Below are 19308 nucleotides of genomic sequence, written 5' to 3' on the forward strand. Positions count from 1 at the left end.
GCTGCATTTGTGCTACTAATAATTTCATTAAGATGAAAAAATGCTTGTGTGTGAAGATGAGGGAACACAATGGGACTACCCTCTGAGTGAGGCACTATTGCACATGAGCAAGGAAGGCAGCAGCAGGGCTAGGATGAGCTACAAACTGGTTGACCATTTCTTATCTCCTTAAATACAGATTCAGCCTGGGATTCCGGCACTCAAATGCCATTGAAATTTTGGCGCCTACCTACCTTTGACAGCAATCCCAGCATCAGCCGTTAGTAAAACGAAACATTTAAAAGTTTATAAATGAAAGTCCTGCCTTAGATGGCGAACCTGCTAGAACAGGAGGCCAGTGAGCTTGGGGATCATGCTGGAGCTTCCCAGGTTGCCGGTGCGGCTAATGGCACCTCTTGTAGGTAGGCTGATCACCGGCAGGAAGCTCCCAAAGGCTAACGTGTGATCTCCATCTTTGTTTTTCAAACACCGTTTGCTCTGAGTGACTAAAGCGTCCCCCCTTTTGAAGGGCAGATGTTTGATGGACACGGTTCAGATCCCTCCCAATGGCCTGTCTTGCTGGACTTGTTAAAGCACTCCTTGAAAAAGAGCTTAATATGTGTGTGTTGTTTTTTTCCCTTACAGCAAAACCTGAAGAATTCCCTAAGAAACCATTGGGGCTGGAGCTTTCTCTAAATCTTGTGGCACTGAAACCCAGCATTGCAGCGAATGGGCAGAATAAGGCTGCCACTGACTTCGACCCTGACAGAGATACAAAGCTGTCCCCTCCAAACAACAGCCCCGCTCATCTGAATGATACTATTGGTAATGCGAGCGTGGCAATAAACGAGAGGCTCCCACCTCTGCAGCAGGATGGGCCTCCCTCGCTGGCAGCAGCGCCAGATGTGCATCAGCAGCCATTAAAGGGCCACCAGCGACGCCAAGAGGAAAACCAGCATGGAGAAGAAACTCAAGTGGAGTCGCCAAAGACAGTTGCTGGTGAAACCCCATCACAGGAGCGGTCTCCTCCTGAGGAGAATGGGGCCCTCCCGGAGAGCCAGGATGCACTGCCAGGGAGCAGGGAGGCTGTCTCACAAGAGAGTCCTCAGACTCTCCGTGCAGGAATGGGTGAAGGGGAACTGCAGGAACGTAGCCCCTCCCCTGTTGTAGGCAACACAAACCAGGCCATTCTCCAGGCAGCTCAGCCGTTGGCACCTCAGCAAGCACAACCCGAAGGGACAGCCGAGGACAACTCTGCAGGGGACATTGCCACCCAGAGCCACAACCCCCAAGTAGACCTGTCTGTCAATCACAATAAAACATTAGCAAGTCAGGAGTTGCCAAACCAAACGCTGTCTCTTCCATCCCTTGCTGAACAAAGACCCTCAGATGCTTCTGTGCAAAACGTCTCGGAGAGGCCTGAAGACACAAGCGCTACCATCTTCCCGGTGGGTTTACTGACAGGGCCGCCTCTAGAGCAGCAGCACCGGCCTCCCAGTACAGACTCGCTCTCAGCACCAGAACAAAACCTTGCTTCTCCTTGCGGTTTGTCAGAGAAAGGACAAGTGCCTGTCTTGTGTATGGAGAAGGCCCTTGTTACTCTCTCTCTCCCTCTGCAGGATGGTAGACGACGGCCTTCTAACGTATCTCAGTATGACAACATATCTGAGTTGGAATACAGTGAGGATAACTCTTCTGGGCAGGTGCCCAGGACCGAGAATCTTAGCGGAGCAGTGCCACAGAACAAACCAGATTTAAAATCCTCGGTACCCAAATCTGCATCTGTGGGTGAGATTGCAGATCTGGGGATGCACTCAGGAGGGAGCACAGACTCAGCACAGCAGACAGTAGGACTGGGCCACCCAGCCTTCAACTTGCTTCCTCATCAGAGACTGTCTGGTGGCAGCGGCAGTGTGCCAATCCTATCTATGCTTGACTCTGGGGCAGTTCAGCTGGCAGAGGGTCTCCACGATCGACACCTGTCATCCCCGGCTTTACAGGGGCAGTCCAGCCCCTATAAAATAGTTAAGACCACCACCCCACTTCACGTGGCTCATGCTACGGAGCAGGACTTGTTGAACCGAAAAAAAAATGGCACTGCCTTTGCAAGAGGGCAGTCATCACATAGGTGCAGCCTTGACGGCAGCTGATGGAGGGGCATTTCCTACAGCTGCAGAACTTGAGGCGGTGGCTGCCAGTCACTGTGCGCAGAAGTCATTAAATGCATTGAGAGAGCCGCGTCCCTGTCTACACCCAAAGCCAGAAATACCACCCAAGGTTGCCAAAGCCCATTCAGAGAACAGTTTCTATCCAGGCTGCACTTCTGCAATGCAGATGTCCAAATCAGTGACATTTTAGCAGGGGTAGGGGCGAAGAGGGGGAACAAACAATATAATTACATTCTGTCTATTCATGAGACATCCTTATAAAGGTTTGCAACTAAAAGGCAACACAGCCCAGGGTAGAGATGACAGGAGATGATCCTGTGCTGAGCTGTGTTTGGTACGAATGTTTGGGGGCAACGTGTGGCATGCAGGAGTTGGTACCGTGGCCAATACACAATGTATTGGTGCCGGGGGTGGTGGAAAAAGTCTGCGGGGTTTTTTTCTGTGGACAAATCACAAAGTGCTTTCACCCCTGCTTGTGTGCAGAGAGGCAAAGCTGGTTAATGTGCTAAATATTTTGACTGTTTTTTCCCATCATTTTTATAAACACAGGAGCTTGATCTCATAAACCAGAGTTTAGTTTCTGTTAACATGGGAATACGATGCAGAGGGGTTTGAGCTGCTCTTACAGACAGAGCAGCTTTGGGAGAGAAAGCGAGACAGGGGCCTTTCTTTACAAACGAGCACTTGGTCCATGTGGCCAGTCGCATTTTCCCAATGGCCTTTGCACCAATAGATTTTTCCGAAATCCTAACAGCCAGCAGTCCTTCGAACAAGGCTACTGAGTATTCTCACCAGGGAAGCCAGCCTTCTGTAAAGTCTGTGCAACATCCAGCTCTATTCCAGAAATCCCGGTGAGCACTGCTCACGTCCCAGGGGAAAGACAGTGCATCTTTTCACCTCGAGTGCAATGGGGCGGTGTAGTAGGCCCGTTCTTAGTTCTCTAGCTCTTTTCCATTTGCAGTGGGAGGTTTCCTGAAGGGAAGCTGAATGTTGTGTGCTGAAGTGCCCTTCTGTTCTCGGTGGGTTTGTTCCGGGCTGCGCTGTAGCTAGGATTTGTCAGAAAGCAAAGTTAACTTCTGATGCAGGCAGAAGGCAAGGTGGGAAAGATGCGTTTGCCATGCTCCTCCACCAGCCTGAAGAAGGTTTGTGCTGATCCACTAAATGTTTGTTCAGATTCCTTGAGTTCCTCGTGTGATAGGGACAGAAGGTCGAAGTAGAGCTACAATCAGTTTTCCAGCCTGCCTGTCTTGTCCTTTTCTCTGTGAAGCCAGGACAGTGAGCGGGCTCGCTGCTGTAGGACTGACTGAAAGGAAAAGGAGGCCACTGCCTCGGTAAATGACCAATCAGTGCGTAGCTATGCTAATAAACACAGGATGTATTCTTATTTCAGCAATGGAGGCAGTGCCCTGGCTGGTCTTTTGCGTTAGCTAGCAAGCCACAAGAGTGTGATAGGGTTTGATCACTTCTCATCAAAATTCCAAAACCTACACTGGTCCCTGCTTTGAGCAATTGAAGTGTCAGTGTGGAACCACACTGGAGTTAGAAAGGAAGGTGGCAAAGTTCTGAAAGCCTTGGCTGAGCTCCTCCTTGAAACAGTCTGGCTGTAAATCAACAGAATAAGAAGCTGCCAAGAGAGAATCTTGGCTCAAAGATTCAGAGGAGGAGGCCTTTCCTGTAAAGCTTAAAGCCTGTGGTCCAGAAATGCAAATGTCTTGTCTTTGAGAATGAAGAAAGTTGGGGCAGATTTCTTTCCCCATGAGCTGTAAGCTTGCTTTTAAATATTCTGTAATTATGGGAAAATGCCAGTCCTGCTTTCTGGTTCAGGAGCCTGAATTACTGTAGTACAGCATACAGAGCTCTAGGCATGGTTATGACATCCGTACTTTGTAACAGGGAACCTGATTCCACAGAATTAACTACAGGTGATGCCTCCTTCAACAGCTGAGGATGCTTTGAGAGCATACTTGAGGTCTGCATATAGATAGATATACACACGTGTCCCCTGAACACTGGTTAAAGGCTCCCTTAGGGAGTAGAAATATACTAAAAGCCTGAACCAATGTTCAATGAAGTCAATGGAAAGACTCCCATTGACTTTCATGGGCTTCGGACCAGCTCCTAAACGTGTCCTAGAGATTAAAGCCATAAAGGACATCTAGATCATCTAGTCTGACCTATAGCGATCATTTCGCCCATGAGCATGTGAGCAAGAACCAGCCAGCCAAGCAGATGAAAGAGAGAGAATGCTTGGTGCCACCTCAGAGCCCTGGCCCACCCTGTCCAGTGTCTCACCTCCAGCCATGGCCGATGTCTTGGAGGAAGGAGACCTAAAACAACACCCAGAATACATTGTGTGTGGGGGGTTCCTTCCTGGCCCCCTGCAGGTGACCAGCTGGGTGTGGTGGTTCTATGTGGATGTAGATGACAGCTCGCAAAGGGAGCTCCCCATTTCTCTCTCTCAAGAGGTGGCCTGAGCACAGCACTGGCAGCCAGCAGCTCCTGTTCTAATTCCTGTTCTCCCACCAGCTTCCTCTTTGGCCTTGGGCAAGTTGCGTAACCTCTCTGCCTGCTTTCCCCATCTATGAAATGGGGTAAGCATCCTGACTGTCCGACCTCACAGGGGTGCGGTGAGGATTAGTTGTAATGTTTCTAAAGCGTTTGGAGGAGGAGAGGCGCTCTATAAATGCTAAGTCTTATGATTCTCGGCCACCACAGCTCATTTTCAGTTGTAGCGAAAAGGTGCTTGAGCTTTTATTTTAGTGGTCCTTTCCCAATAGCTGTGCAGTAGTTTGGAGAGTAACATGTCTGAGTGTGTAATCCCCGGGCAGTATTTCTGCAGGACGAGCAGTATCCTTTAGTTAGGAACTGTGTGTGTCCCCTTGAGCTCTAGAAGCCAGTAGGCAATGGAAATTGTTAAAGTAGCTGCGATCTCCTGCTAGGCTTGGTTTCTGTGTGCTGGGGTCTGTTTTCTCCTCCAAGCACACATGTAACTTCCACTAACCTGAGTGGGAGTTGAGCTCACACATGAGATAGGAGATTAGACCCCTTTACTTTCACTTTTCTGCTTGCTTGGCCTTCCTCCCACTGCGTCTGTTGCCGTTCTGGTGTATGTAGGCAGTGTGAGGTCAGAGATGGAGCGTATCTAGGACCTCTTGTAAAACACACTTTTAATGGCGATTGACTTTAGAACACTGAATAGCTGCCTAACGCACAATACTTGCCATGCAGGCCAACATCTCACGTACGCTGAATTCAGGATGCATATCTCCTTTTTTCTCATGAAATCTCACTGGGGAGAGGCCAGCCAAGCTAATTCCAAGTGTGTATTTTCCAAGAAGCATTTGGGTTTTCCTGATCTTCTGTCTGAGGTAGTAGCTGAAATATATATACAGTGTTCTCCTAAAATAGGATTCCAATTGGAAGCTTAGCACCCGTTCCAAAGTCTATTGAACTCAGTGGAATGACTCCAGTGGACTTAGATTCAGACTGCTAATGATCCCTGCAGCATTGTACAGCTCGTGGTTTAGGATCACCTTCCTCTTCAGTAAGAAAAGTGCCATCGTTGAAGGCCACAGCACACCATGCTCCACCATAGTCTGAGCAGCTAGGACCTCTAGTCCTCATTAAAGGTGAGGGGGTAGGTGCCATCAGTCCCTATAGTGTCTTCTCTTCACCAGGCAACCCCCACCCTGCTCCAAACTGGTTCATTTGCTGCCTTTTGGACTTATTCCAAACTGTGAGGAGAAGGCAAAGCCATTTGTGTCGTCTGGGACGGAGTGTGTTTCTGAGGGGGAGCGAGGAGCTGCTGCTACAGCCATGAGACTCTTGCCTTCTTCCTTCATCTGTGTCTTTGCACAAAGGTTTTACTGGCCCAAACTGCCAGAGCCAGCTGCTACGGGTGGGTATCATTGGAGCAATGCCTCATTTATAAACAGGCATATTACTTTTTTTGTTTGTGAAATTAACATTTTACATACAAACCAACTTAAATCTTTCCATTTCAATCTATTGTTGCAAATGACCATTTAAGCATGTCAGGTTCAGGCATTCCCTGGGCTTGCAAGTAACCCTTCTGACTCCAGTCAGTTCTGTTCAGGTTCTTATACTGCACCCCCCCATTGTGGTATCTGGGCTTGATAAGGAGCTGTGTGGTAGCAGAGATAGGAACGATTACGCCCAGCTTCACATATGTGGGGGGAGTAGAGACAAGGGCTCCAAGAGACAAGGAGGACTCATGCGGGAGGAAGGAGGGAACAAATTGCAAGACACTTCTACAAATAATGCATGGCTCCTAGGATGCCCCCAATCAGATGGCAAAGCCAGCATTATTTCATGCTAACTCAGGAAAACAGCTTCCTCCCCCAACGTATCCTTTACTTAGCTGAAATATATGTAGTTTTAAAAGAGTAGTTTTTTTTGGTGTTTAGGCTTTTTTGTTGGTGAACTAGCACTTTGAGCAGAGACTGTGCAGCCCTGTGGCAGGAATGCAGCACCAGAGTTCAGGAAACTCCTGTCCTTGAAACTGTAACCTTTCCATTTCAGTGGACTAGAGGCTGGTGTGTCTCTTTGGTGCACTTTGAGAGATCTGCTACCATTGGCTTTTATTTTCAGTTGCTACTTTTGTTTACAACGTGGAGATCTTCCTTTGTGATTCTTTCTAATGTATTGTTATTACTTTAAACCATTGTTATGTGCTTTTTTTTTTGGTAAGGGAGTTTGAAAAGCAAAATGCTCATTCCTTTTTACGCTGATCCAAACAGACTGTACATAGTGTTCAATGCTGTGTTTTACATGGTTGTAATGACAGTTTAAGAAGTTTAGCATAAACAGCTGCAGAGTGTTTTTCTTCTAGGGCAATGCACTACATCCCCCTGCTCCTGTTTCCTTCAATTCACTGCATTGGCTGCTTATTCCATTGGGGTGGGGAGATTAAGATTTGGGTTGTCTCCTTGGACTTCAACGTCCCTGATTTTATAGTGTAATTAAAACTGTCTATTGCCTGCTTGCCCCCTGATGCAGTGCTAGCTGCTCAAGGGTCCTAGGTTCTGGATACAGTTTGTGTAGAGCTGGAGCTTTAAGGGCACTGCTCTCAAAATGCCATTCGTGCTGGGAACTGGCTACTCTTTCTGTCTGCATTCAGTGCTGGTGAGAGGGGGCCTTAAGGACAGCCTGGTGCTTGATGTCTCGTCTCTACAGAGCAAGAACAGCAAAACTATGCAAAATCCTCCCACGCTGCCTCAGTCCTGTCCCTGGTCTGTCCACACAAGAAAAGGGCTGGGGGAAGGGAGAAGAGATCTAAGAGGATGTTACCAGCAGTGTGGATCAAAAAGTCCTTGAGCCTTATGCAAAAGCACTAACCCCAACCAGGATTACAGAACTGCACTTCCATCCCTGCTGACATTCGACTTCTAACAGCGAGCCATCCAGGTTACTACCTGTAGTGGAGGTGGACTAAGTTCAGCCTCACGGGTGAGCCAGCTCAGAGGCAGGGTTTTGCTTAGTACTATAGTGTAAAGAGGAAAGTGGGTTGCCCCTTTTTTAAAATCTTCCTGGCTTGGTTTTTAATTCTGCTCTTGCATGGCTCATTGAAACCCTGCCCCTTCTCAAATGTAAGAGGGTACTTGAAACTGCATCAAGCCAGCTGCTCACTAAGTTCATGGTCTCATGAAGCCTTCTAGTAAGTCACACTTCCCCTCTGCATCACTACAGTCAGTCCATTCACATGATCTTGTCTGATTTCACAGGACAAAGGCCCCCTCTCCTGTGCTTGGATGGGGGACAGCTCTGCCCAGTGAGTCAGTACTGACACCATTGAGCTTGCTACTAGAGGAGACATAGGGAGCATATGGGGCCTTTCCCACTTTCTGTAAGAGTAGATGGTAGTCAAAGCACCAGGGGAAGGAGTGGAGGGTGGACTCCAAATATTCCCCCTTTGTGCATTTAAACATGTGCAGCAGCATTGTTGTTTCACACTAGAGCTGGCTGCACTTCAGGGTACTGTAGATTCTAGGCCTTTTATTTAAGATAACACTACTCCAGCACTGTGGATTTGAAATGTAGCAGAAGTCAAGGGCTAGGCTTAGCTAAAAGGAATGATCCCGTTAGAGCTGTGCACAAAGCCTGAAGTTCTAGTACAGGGGCCTGGTAACTTCAGATTACACATACTTCTGCTGTAAATTAAACAATACAGCCCTAGAGCATGAAGCTGTAGAAACTAGGAGGCTGGAGCTGTTAGACTGTCTCAAACCAGCTGTAGCCCAGTTTGCGATGTTATGAATTGCAGGCCCTGCAACTTCCCCATGCCACATCTCTGTATTAAAGGAGACGAGGGGGCTTGTACTGTCAGTTTTTAAGCAAACTGTGGGCAGCATTCATCTTCCTGCACCAGTGCTACCTTTAAAATGAAGTACTTAAACCCTTTTCACTGCTGGATTATAACAGACTTGATTGTGACATCAATGGGAAATGATGCAGAGAGGCCCCATTCAGCTGGGCAGTGCATTACAGTGCTGTATTAACTTCCTGTTGTACTTCAGAAGCAAAGGCAGATCCTGGAAGCACCTTAACCTCCCCTAGGGGAAAAATTCTTTTTTAAAAAACACTTTCAGTCTGATCAGCCCACGTGAGGAGAGAGAATTTATCTACCATGTTTTTCCCTGCTGCTCGCCTACTGACCTAGCCCAGCTTCCCCTTCCTGATGGAACATACCCTTCTCTGCTAGGTGGATTTCCTCCCCTGCCTTTGGTTCCGACTGCAGCTTCCCTTCCCCTGCTGGATCCTCAGCCATGGGTCAGGTTAATATAGAGAGGTTATTTGGGATTTTTGCCTAGTGTTAATACTGGCTTTCCTCTCTAGGTTGCAGCACTAGCCCTCAAAGCACAGGCCTAGCTCCAAGGCAGTTAACATAGCAGCTCTGTGCAACATCTGCAGAAGGAACAGAATCATGTGAGCACAGTTCTATTAAACATAAGGGGGAAGGGGCTTGTGCCAGTCATCTGGCATCCTCCACTGTAGGTTATTGCAGCAGTGACTATCAGACCTGTTAATGGGTGGGTACACTAGCCGCAAGGCCCTGGGGGAGTCTTCACATGAAGGCTGTCAACAGCAGAAAGTGAGTAGACAAAACCAAGTCAAAGGGAGCTCAAAGCAGCACTTAAAATAAAAGAGCTGTAGAATAAAATATTGAAGTTTGCTATCTTCCCCCCAGGAGCTGTAGAAGTCTCCTGATCAGAAAAAGGGCAAGGCCTTGCTCTGAAAGAGCTGTCCAGCACCTTGGGAAGCACTGCTGCTCTCTATCAGGCTCCCAGGGACAGGGGGAAGGGAACAAGGGGGGAAAAAAAAAACCCCTCACCAGGAGGCAAAGCTGAACTCAGGCCTGTGCCCTTTGCAGTATGGGGGCCTAGCCCCTTCCACTCTTCTCTAACAGGGCTTGGCCTAGACAAGGTCACATCACTGGCTGCCACTAGAGATTCTTTGGAGCAAGGAGGAGCTGAAACAGGAGTCTGTTTAAATGCAGAGGTCAGCTAGAGGGGGAACGGCGCTTACTGCTCAGCCTGGCTTATGGAGTCTAGTATCATGACAGAGGGTTAGGGCATGGCTGCCCTGCCTCTCCCCACAATGCAGCGATCAAGGGTTAGAGACACACTAGCGTGACACGAGGCACTGCAGGGCTAGCCTACCACTGCCACCTTCCTTAACTCTCATCCCCAGTGGAGCAGCTCCCCAGAGTATGTAACGAAGGAGGTGGGCTTTTCCAAAGTGGTGCAAACCCCAATGGAACTGGTCTGCCTAACTTAGTATAGGGCTTCTGCCAATCCCACCTTCTTCCTTTAAGGGTATGACTGCCAGGGCAGGGGAAGGTGTATATTCCAGCCCTGGACTATGTACCACGTTCAGGGTGCTGAGCCCCCGCCTGCTGCAGCTCCATTTCTGCTAGCTCAAGCAGAGTGGTGTGTGGCTAAGTCTCCTCGAGCTGGAATCTGCACTCTCCACATGTAGTGTCGACCTACCTTAAGTCTGTTTGTTCCCGCTCAGGCAGTAGCCTCAAATCCTAGTAGCTGCATATTCCCCAGATGGTAAGAGCAGGGAATGAATGCTGCTGCCAAAGGCATCCGATACTGCTTAGAGCATAATTATCTCAGACGAGTGCTATTACTAAGGTCTCTAACCCCCCCCTTTGACTGCAGCTAGACCCATTAAATCAACCATTTCACACCTGAGCCACCACTCTCATTACAGGTTTCAAATGACTAAAAAAATTAACCTTGCCATCCATGTGGCACAGTGGGAGAAAAGCACAGAAGTGCAGGCCTAGAGCTGCCCCTCTGGAAGGTCAATGTGGCTCTAAACAGAAATTGCCAGCAGGTTTGGTCATGGCCCAGGCCCTGGCAAGGAAGAGGAAACAAATCAATAGAACAGGATGCTGGGTGGGAGCCATTCATTGCAACCGCTGTGGACCAGCCTTAGAGGCACAACCACAATGCCCCACTTTTCAAAGAAACCACCAAGCAGCTGTAGCCAGACACCTAAAAAAGGCTGAGATGTATATTAGACCCTAGTAATGAAGGGTTTTCTCCTCCTTAGGCCCCCACCAAGCCTACTGGCATTCTCAGGTTATACCTCCCTACAGCTGAGCCATTGAAGCTGTGATGTGCAATAGACACTCACAGCTCCCTTTTGTTTCTCCTCCCCTCTGAGTGTGACATGGCTGCTTCAGGCCCAGAACTGCTCACGTTGTACCCCCAAGGCCTGCAGTCAGCCAGGGGCAGGAAGGAGGCAAATATCACACAGCCAGCAGCCCCTCCCTGACAAACAGATAATGTCACACATGTAGGCACGGATTGAAAACCCATGCTCTAGGGCTGTGGTTCTCAACCAGAGGTACATCAGCTCATCTAGATATTTGTCTAGTTTTATAACAGGCTACATAAAAAGCACTAGTGAAGTCAGTACAAACTAAAACTTCATACAATGACTTTATACTCCATGGCAAAGATGAGAAAGTAAGCCATTTTCAGTAACACTTTGTTGTGACGTTTGCTTGCAAAAAACCAAGTACTTCTCAAGTCAGGTAAAACGTGGGGGCACATAAGACAAATCAGACTCCTGGAAGTGGTACAGTAATCTGGAAAGGTTGAGAGCCACTGCTCTAGGGTAAACTGCAGAATGCTGTGCAAGACTATAGCCAACAGATGGCACCACATCCACACTAAGCCCTCTCTGATGCACTAGCTCCCAGCACTATTCCATGCCCTTTCACATGGCACCACTGACCCCTGCACAAAACCCCTGTCCTGTTCCCCATTACCATGCTCCTCCTTCCAGTCAGGTGCTGGCCATTTAGTGCACTAGTTCTCCACCCCCTCCCTTTTAGCAATATGGGAATGGCAGGGGAAGAGGTCCCTCTATGGCACCCCCCACACATACACACAATGGGAGCCCTTGTACTAGAGGACTGGTGACCCCTGTAGTGTTGATGCATGAGTGAGCTTTAGGTCTGAGTCCTGCCCTTTAAGAGGGGAGGACACAACCACCAATGAAGGCCTCATGGAACAAGCCCCAGCCACTCTCAAAACACAACTGGCTTGTCCAGTCCTATTCCTTAGTGCCTTAGCTCGCTCTTCTGAAGAGATCCAGACCCGCTGTGCCTATTAAAAAGCTTGTGGGAGCTGTAAGAGCAGGGGTAAGCTCCTGGAGCTCTGAGCCAAGTCCAGCTCAGGAGAGCAGCTGTCAGCACAGAGCAGATCCACACTGTAAAAACATTGGTGCCCTATGTTTTGTAGGAGCCAGACTATCAAAGAAGCAGAGCTCCCATGGTTCTCAACTTTGGTTGGGATCCTCCATCCTCTCAATGGGAGCTGCTCGGTGCAGAGCTCTCATGAAAGCCTAGGCCCAGGTCCTGCTGTCCCAGGTGTTAGCCACCCTGGGAAAGGCTGCAGGAAATAGCCTCAGCCACCCTAGGTTTAGATTGTAAAGTCTCCCCCTCCTAAGTAAGCTGCTGCAGGGAGAAAGCTCCCAGGCACACAGGCCCTGCCCGTGCTAGGGGTCAAACTCTGCTAGAGCCCAGTGTTCAACTGCAGTTGGCCAACAGAGGCACGTTCCATGCTATTGCAATTGGTGCCTCAGTTCCCTGCTCCAGCTCTGGGAAAGAGCCATCCCCTATACTGGCCGGAGCACTCCAGGGTTCCTGGCGTGGTTCCCACCAGAGGCCTCAGCAATGAGGAGAAACAGAACAGACATGAGAGGTCGGGTCTTACCTTGACGATGAGTCTCAGTGCGTCTCTCATAGGCTCCCTGCAGTCTGGGACATGGCAGTAGCAGAACCAAATGCGGCTGATCCCCATCAGCCCTCGCCACCTCGGCCTGCCCAGCCCACGGTTGCTATGAGCTTATTGACTGCTGCCGTCCACCCTCACAGCTCAATGAGTCAGCACTCAATAATTGATGCTAAGTGGAGTCTGGAGTGGAGCCAAGATAGAAAGCAAAGCTTTGGGCTATGTCAGGCTCCAGAGGCTGGGCTGCGGCAGGGAAAGGAAGGGCAGTTCTGTGTCCCGGTCCACGTGGCCAGAATAGGTCGCAGTGTCATTGGCTTCCGCAGCCTGCTCGAACCCTGCGAAGGGCAGGAGGACACGTGGCACAGCAGGAGTCAGTCAATAGGCAGAAGGGGGCACTGCAGAGGCACACAGAGGTCTGGGAGAGGGATGCTGGTAAAGAAGCCTTTTAAAGGCTGCATGGAGGGAGCACCTCAGTTCGGACTCAGTATTGGTCTCTGCTTCTCAGGCTGGGACCTCCTAGCCACCAGCTCTTTGCCAGAGCAGGATGGGATGCTCCCTGCTGCCACAGACGAAGCACTGAGCATTTGGGCTTGGCCTGGGCATCCCCCTCCTTCCCTGCTCTTGTGAGCTCTTTGGGACAGGGCTCGTCTCTCACACTGGGCATGGACAATGGAGATCTGATCTCAGTTGCAGCCTCTAGACGCTGTCATCATGCCAACAACCAACCTGGCAGGCAACCCTGCTGAAAGCAAGTCTCAGCCAAACAGGCCCAGGGTGCATGCTCCTGCCTGGGGCTGGCTTGCCTGGGGCCACTGGGCATGGCACACAAACACTGGGAAATGCACTGTTCTTCGGCCTTGTCTTTTGTGCTGGATGGATTTACCTGCTAAGGTGCCATCAGTTAGCGTCTGAGCAGGTGCTGAGCGCAAAGCAGCTTGTAGCTACAGAGGGGCTCTGACATTAGATCAGATCGTTCCACAGAGCAGCAAGCTGCACCAGAAGCGAGTGCGCGTGCGTTTCCTGTCGCTGCCCTTCCTCTTGCCTCAGGACTGCACTGGAGAGGGGACTTTGTCCCAGTTCAATAACCATCCCAGCTCAAAAGATCAATCAGACTCTCCCACAGCTAGAGATGAAATCTGGAGTCAAAGTGCTTTTCCACAATCTGTTCTGTCCGTGCGTGTCAGGCCTGCGCACACTAAGGTGACGGAGATACCTCCCCGAGGTGTAAGTGAAGCCACTGTAGTTCACTGGTTGCAAGAAGAAAGGGTCCCAAACCCACAGGCTCCCCACGTCTCCTGCCAGTAACCAGCTGCAGACTCAGATGATATAAGCTCTGTGAGAGCTTTCCTCTGAGTCACAGCAGCCTGTAATTCACCAAAGTGCAGCTCGTCACCTGTCTCCCCTCTGTATGATGCGACCACCCTTCCTCCAGCACACACCCTGATACAGATCACCAGGCTGAGCAACTGTCCGTCTATGCCCCTATCTCACAACCGCAGCTACACTCCACAGGAACACCACAGCTCACAGAAGCCAGGTCCAAAGCCAGAGGGGCCAGGGCAGGGCATTCTCACTGCAGGGCTGTAAGATATACAGCCTGTGAGCACCACAGCTCAGGCTGGGCCCACCTTGGACTGCGGTCTAAGCCTTCCTGTTGTGGCCAGTCTTGTTCTAACAGCGAGCCTTGCTGCACACCAGCCTGAGCAACACAGCCCTGGAGTAAGCAATCCCAAGGGCCACCTGCCTGCCAATACGACCAGGACGTCGCACACCGGGCCAGTTTAATCTGTGGTTCAGATACAGCAACAATCTCTGTGTCACATGGCCACAGGATTCCCTGCACCTAGCAATTCCTGGGATACAGCCATGAGCTAGGCTTCCACAGGCAAGAAGAGGAGGATGAGTCGAGGCTACCCAGTCCAGCAGAGAGGCAGGTTCCCAGGTGCCTCTGGCTGATGCACAGAGCTGCTTCAGTATATACATGCCTTGCACCATCACGCAGGGTGGAGACTTCGTGGACTTTGCTACGTCCCATCCCAAGTCCTTGCAGCTGCTCTCCAAGGGGTCTGCACACTATACCGAGTTGTAAGGTGGGACCCAAGTCTGTCAGGCTTCTGAGGGCTCAAGCTAATCCAGGAAGTCAAGAGTTCCAACTTGAACTCACTCTCCTTGGGTAACCCCTCCCTCTGCAGCAGCATTTGCCCCCCTCTGAACCCACCCCCCACTGCCCTCCACTCCCTAGGATCAGCAGGGTAAAGCAAATGGCACCACAACTCCTTGCCCCCCAGTGTTGGGGAAACAGGAACCAAACAAACCAGAGCACATTTCCCTGGGATTGTCTCTCTGCTCACACTCCAGAGAGGAGACAGAAGCAAGGCTCTGATTTGGCCTGTAGCAACCTAAGGGTTTCCAGTAACACCGGGTACAATGCAGGCATCTCATGCACCTGGAAAGGCCCCACAATCTCATTCCCTGCTGCCTTGGTGGAGACAATATTATGGGCTAGCGTGTGCATCATTCCCCCTTTGCACATGGGGGTGGTGGGGAATAATTCCTAGTTGATCAGAAAACCCTCTTTACCCGCCTCCCTCCCAGCTTCACAAACCTGGGACACCACAAAAAAAACACACTCTAGAACAGGGATGGGCAAACTTTTTGGCCCAAGGGCCACATCAGGGGTGCGAAACTGCATGGAGGGCCAGGTAGGGAAGGCTGTGCCTCCCCGAACAGCCTGGCCCCCTCCCACTTCCCACCCCCTCAGAACCTCCGACCCATCCAACCCCCCCCACTCCTTGTCCCCGCCCCCATCCAACCCCCCCGCTCCGATTTCCCCCCCCCGAACCTCTGCCCCATCCAACGCCCCCCACTCCTTGTCCCCCCCCATTCAACCCCCTCGCTCCCCGTCCTGATTCCCCCCCCCCGCCCCCAGAACCTCTGCCCCATCCAACCGCCCCCTGCTCCCTGTCCCTTGACTGCCCCCCCGGACCTCCTGCCCTTTATCCAACCCCGCCCCCCCCCGCCCCCTTACCATGCCGCTCAGAGCAGCAGGAGCCAGCCATGCCACCTGCGCTGCCCGGCAGTGGCGCTGGGCCAGGGCGCTGGCAGCGCAGCGAGCTGAGACTGTGGGGGATGGGGGACAGCAGGGGAGGAGCTGGAGTCGAGCTCAAGGGCCAGGCAGGACGTGGCCCGCGAGCTGTAGTTTGCCCTCCTCTGCTCTAGAAACACACCACTGCTTTTTAATCCCATACAGCCCCTGCCCAGTCCCAGCGCTGCTGCCACCATCCATCCCTCCCCTGCAGGGAATTAAAGGCGCCATTGCCAGCGTCCTCGTGAAATGCGAAGCCAACCCAGAAACAACACAGCTCGGCACAATTCCATTTCCAGAAGGATTGTAGCTGAGAGACGGAGCCAGATGATATTCCCCACAGGCAGAAGGTGAAGTAAGACCCAACTCATCCTCTTTATAAGGAGACAGCCACCCATCAACGCTCCCTGGAACCCCAGTTTACTCCAAGCTGGGATGTGACGAGCGGCTGGCGCGCTGGGCACCATCTCCAGGAGCACAAAGTCTTCCAACCGGCTGCTCGGTAGGACAACGATGGATCGTGGTGCCTCCAGTCTGTCTCCCTGATGCTGCACTGTCTGTGCCTAGCACAGGGCCTGATCCAAAGCCCACAGCCGTTGGCAGAAAGACTCTCACTGACTTCAAATGGCTTTGGAGGAAGCCCAGAGTGAGGAGTGCTCCTGTGACCAGCATCAAAGCTGCAGGACTCCATGACAGCTGCATTTGGGACTTCCCAGAGCCACTTGCCATTCGAGCTGATTTTGAAACATGGCGCTTTATCTCGTCCTGTCCATGTAGGGAGGGATGGGGGGGGTGGGGGTGCTTGTTTAAAATCAGGTAAGATTTCACTCTGATGGGCAGGATTCCTACATCATCAGCTGGCACAAATGCCAGAGAGCATCGCACATGCACCAGCCTGGGCTTTGACATGGGCTGGTCACTGATGACAGCGGACGTCTCTTTCGAAGGTGGGTTAAACCTTTGATACAGAGGTTGGGAATAATTTTAAGAAACCACACGCCACTTCCTCTCCCTTTTCTTATCAAAGTCTGGTCCGAATCCTGGCAACTGGCTTCCTTTTATAGAGAGGAATGAACAATCTTTTGAGACAAACCATGATCTGGTTGTTAAGGCACTCACTGGGGCCGCGGAAGACCTGGGTTCTAGTCCCAGCTCTGCCACTCACCTGCTGGGTGTCCCTGGGTGAATCACTCCACATCTGTTTTCACTCCCACCCTTTGTCTGTCTTGTCTGGTTAGTCTACAAGCATTTCACAGTAGGTGGCCTTGGACATAGCTGCTGTGTCTGCACAGCAGGTAGGAGGTGATTGCCGCACATGTGGGCACACCATCCAACAGGCAACAAAATGGAGGATATACAATGCAGCAGTGCTAGCATCCCTTTGATATGGACGTGAAACATGGAGAGTTGACCAACACACATTAAGCAACTTGAAATATTTCCCATGTCCTGTCTTCATTCTAGTCGGAAGGTCCACTGGCAGGACAAAATCTCCAATATTAACATCCTGAAAAAAGGCAAAACCAACCAGCATCGAGGCAATGTTCAGCAAAGCTCTGCTTAGATGGACAGATCACAGTCAGACTGGGCAACAACAGACCCCTGAAAAAAGTTTTCCCTGGTGAGCTGAAACTTGGAAAGAACAGCGGGACAACAAAAACGCTTCAAAGACACCCATAAGCAGATTCTCACCTCATGCGCCCTAAATACTGATTACTTCGAAGACAGCCCCAGACAGATCTGAATGGAGAGCAACTATCAATAAAGGCTTTAAACACTTTGAGGAAGGCTGATGTGAAAAATGGATCAAAAAAGGCCAATCTCATGCAAAGTCTTCAATGGCAGCCTGCGTATTCCTACATGATATCTGTCTGCCACCTTCCTGCTCACCCAGGGGGCTACTCAGCCACATGAGAACACAAGTGATGCCATGACATCATCAGATACAATGGACAGAGACACTGTGCTAACTTAAAGCTAGCAGGCAAAGCTAAAAATAGCAGTGACGTTTTGGCAGTGGCTATGGCATGGGCTAGTTACCCGAGCACAATACTGCCTGGGCTCCGGGGTACATTGGCTAGCCCGTGCAGCTATGGCATCACTGCTATTTTTAGCTGCACTAGCTAGATTAAAGCTTGCTGGTGCATGCCTCCATGTTTTGCAAGCACATGTCTTGAATGCTTGTGGATACAGCCTGTGTTTGTAAGGCACCCAGCACTCTGGGGCCCACGGGGCGCAGATTCAGTCAATCAGTCGGGTGTACTGGTCCCTCGCTGAAGCTGCTGCAGTGTAATATCGAATCTCAGCTTTCATTTGAAAACATTGCAACCCTAAAAATCTAGAGATTTAAAGAACACCTCAAAGTCATGACGCAAGCATAACAGATGCAGAGAGGTCTGTGAGTGTGCTTAGGCCTCAGAGGTGTCAACCGCCCCAATCATCTCAGCAAGGAGTTATCTCAGATACCCTAAATGATCACCACTGGGTGTCTACACAGCAAAGAAAAGCCTGAGGCACCGAGTCTCAGAGCCCTGGTGAGTTAGCTCGGGCTCACTGGGCTTGGGCTGTGGAGTTGAAAACAGCAGCATACAGATTTGGACTCGGGCTGGAGCGTCTACACTGCTATTGACCCAGGCTCAGAGCCGCAGGTTTATCTTCGCACTATAGACATATCTGCCAATGTCAGCCTTGTTTCCTTTCACTCCTCACGTGAGGGGAGGGTCACAGCTCTGCACAATTCACAGTGCGTGATGGCTCCTTCTGGCAACTCACATGGGTGAAGCTTATTTTGTGGGCAGAGCATGAAGAGCACCAGCACTTCACCCCCTCCCCACAATGCCCAGAGGGGTCTTTATGCACTCATGGAATTTAAGAAATCATCATCTGACTCCACTGCTGAGTGCATCAGTAGCACCAGCTGAATCCCCCTTTGGGAGGACTGGCTCAGCGATGCACGGCCACTGACAAACTGCAGGCAGACACCCCTGCCTGGGTCCTGTCCCAAAGGGCGCACACAGCAGCTGCCCAAAGCACGCACCCAGTTTTATCACAGAGGAGATGCAGCTCCAGCAGGCGCACCAGGAGGATGGGACACAAGCAGCTGAACAGGAAAACTAAATAAAAGCACTTTGAGAAAGAGAAAATTTAATAACTTCTCAGTGCGTCACTTGGGTTTGTCCAACACTGGAGCAGCTACAACACCCTCTGCAGCATAAAGCCACATTAAGTGCCTGGGGACCCCTGACCTTTAACCTTGTCAGTGGTTGCTGAGCATCTGGTTTGGGTCCTACGAGGAGCTTTAGTTCAGTAAGTAGATTCCTTTTGCTCTTGGTTCACCTGCAATTAGCCACACTAGCTATAGTCACAGATTTACATACACATGCAATATATGTGACTGCCACAAGATCCAAGCTATACATGCCCAGCGGGGTCACACTTAGCCAGCTGCTGCCAAGGAAGAGGCTACCAGGGAACAGACACAGACACATCTATGGCAGAGGGGCCCCCTCCTGCCTCCAGAACGTACAAACATCTCAAAACAGTCACATGGACAAAATCAGCCCCATCCCAGGCAAGAGCAGTTTAAAGTGGCCAAATCGATGAGCTGACAGTATATACAATTACTCTCCCATGACTCTTCCCCCCCCCGCCCCCCACATGACACTTTGGGGAATGGAAACAGCTCCCACTGTTTGAAAGTGCCCACTGAGGAGAAATCAAATTGCAGCAGCAGAAAGCAACACACAGTAAATCCTGGTGCTGGCTCAGTAAAACACCAGGCTTAGAATTCACATCAAATGCG

General features: G+C 50.6%; 1 protein-coding gene across 5 annotated transcripts in view; it reads left to right on the forward strand.

Moving 5' to 3' along the window:
• LOC102946223 (USP6 N-terminal-like protein) overlaps positions 1 to 7241 on the forward strand; it is a 177736-nt gene extending 170495 nt beyond the window's left edge. For all 5 annotated transcript variants that reach the window (XM_037899539.2, XM_043549891.1, XM_043549892.1 and 2 more), the window contains one exon: positions 625 to 7241. In XM_037899539.2, the coding sequence (XP_037755467.2) occupies positions 625 to 2129 (1505 nt within the window). In that variant the 3' untranslated portion in view covers positions 2130 to 7241. The remainder of the gene's footprint in view (positions 1 to 624) is intronic.
• Positions 7242 to 19308: the final 12067 nt, after the last annotated feature.

Source organism: Chelonia mydas, chromosome 6, assembly GCF_015237465.2.
Source record: "Chelonia mydas isolate rCheMyd1 chromosome 6, rCheMyd1.pri.v2, whole genome shotgun sequence".
Lineage (NCBI taxonomy): Eukaryota > Metazoa > Chordata > Testudines > Cheloniidae > Chelonia > Chelonia mydas.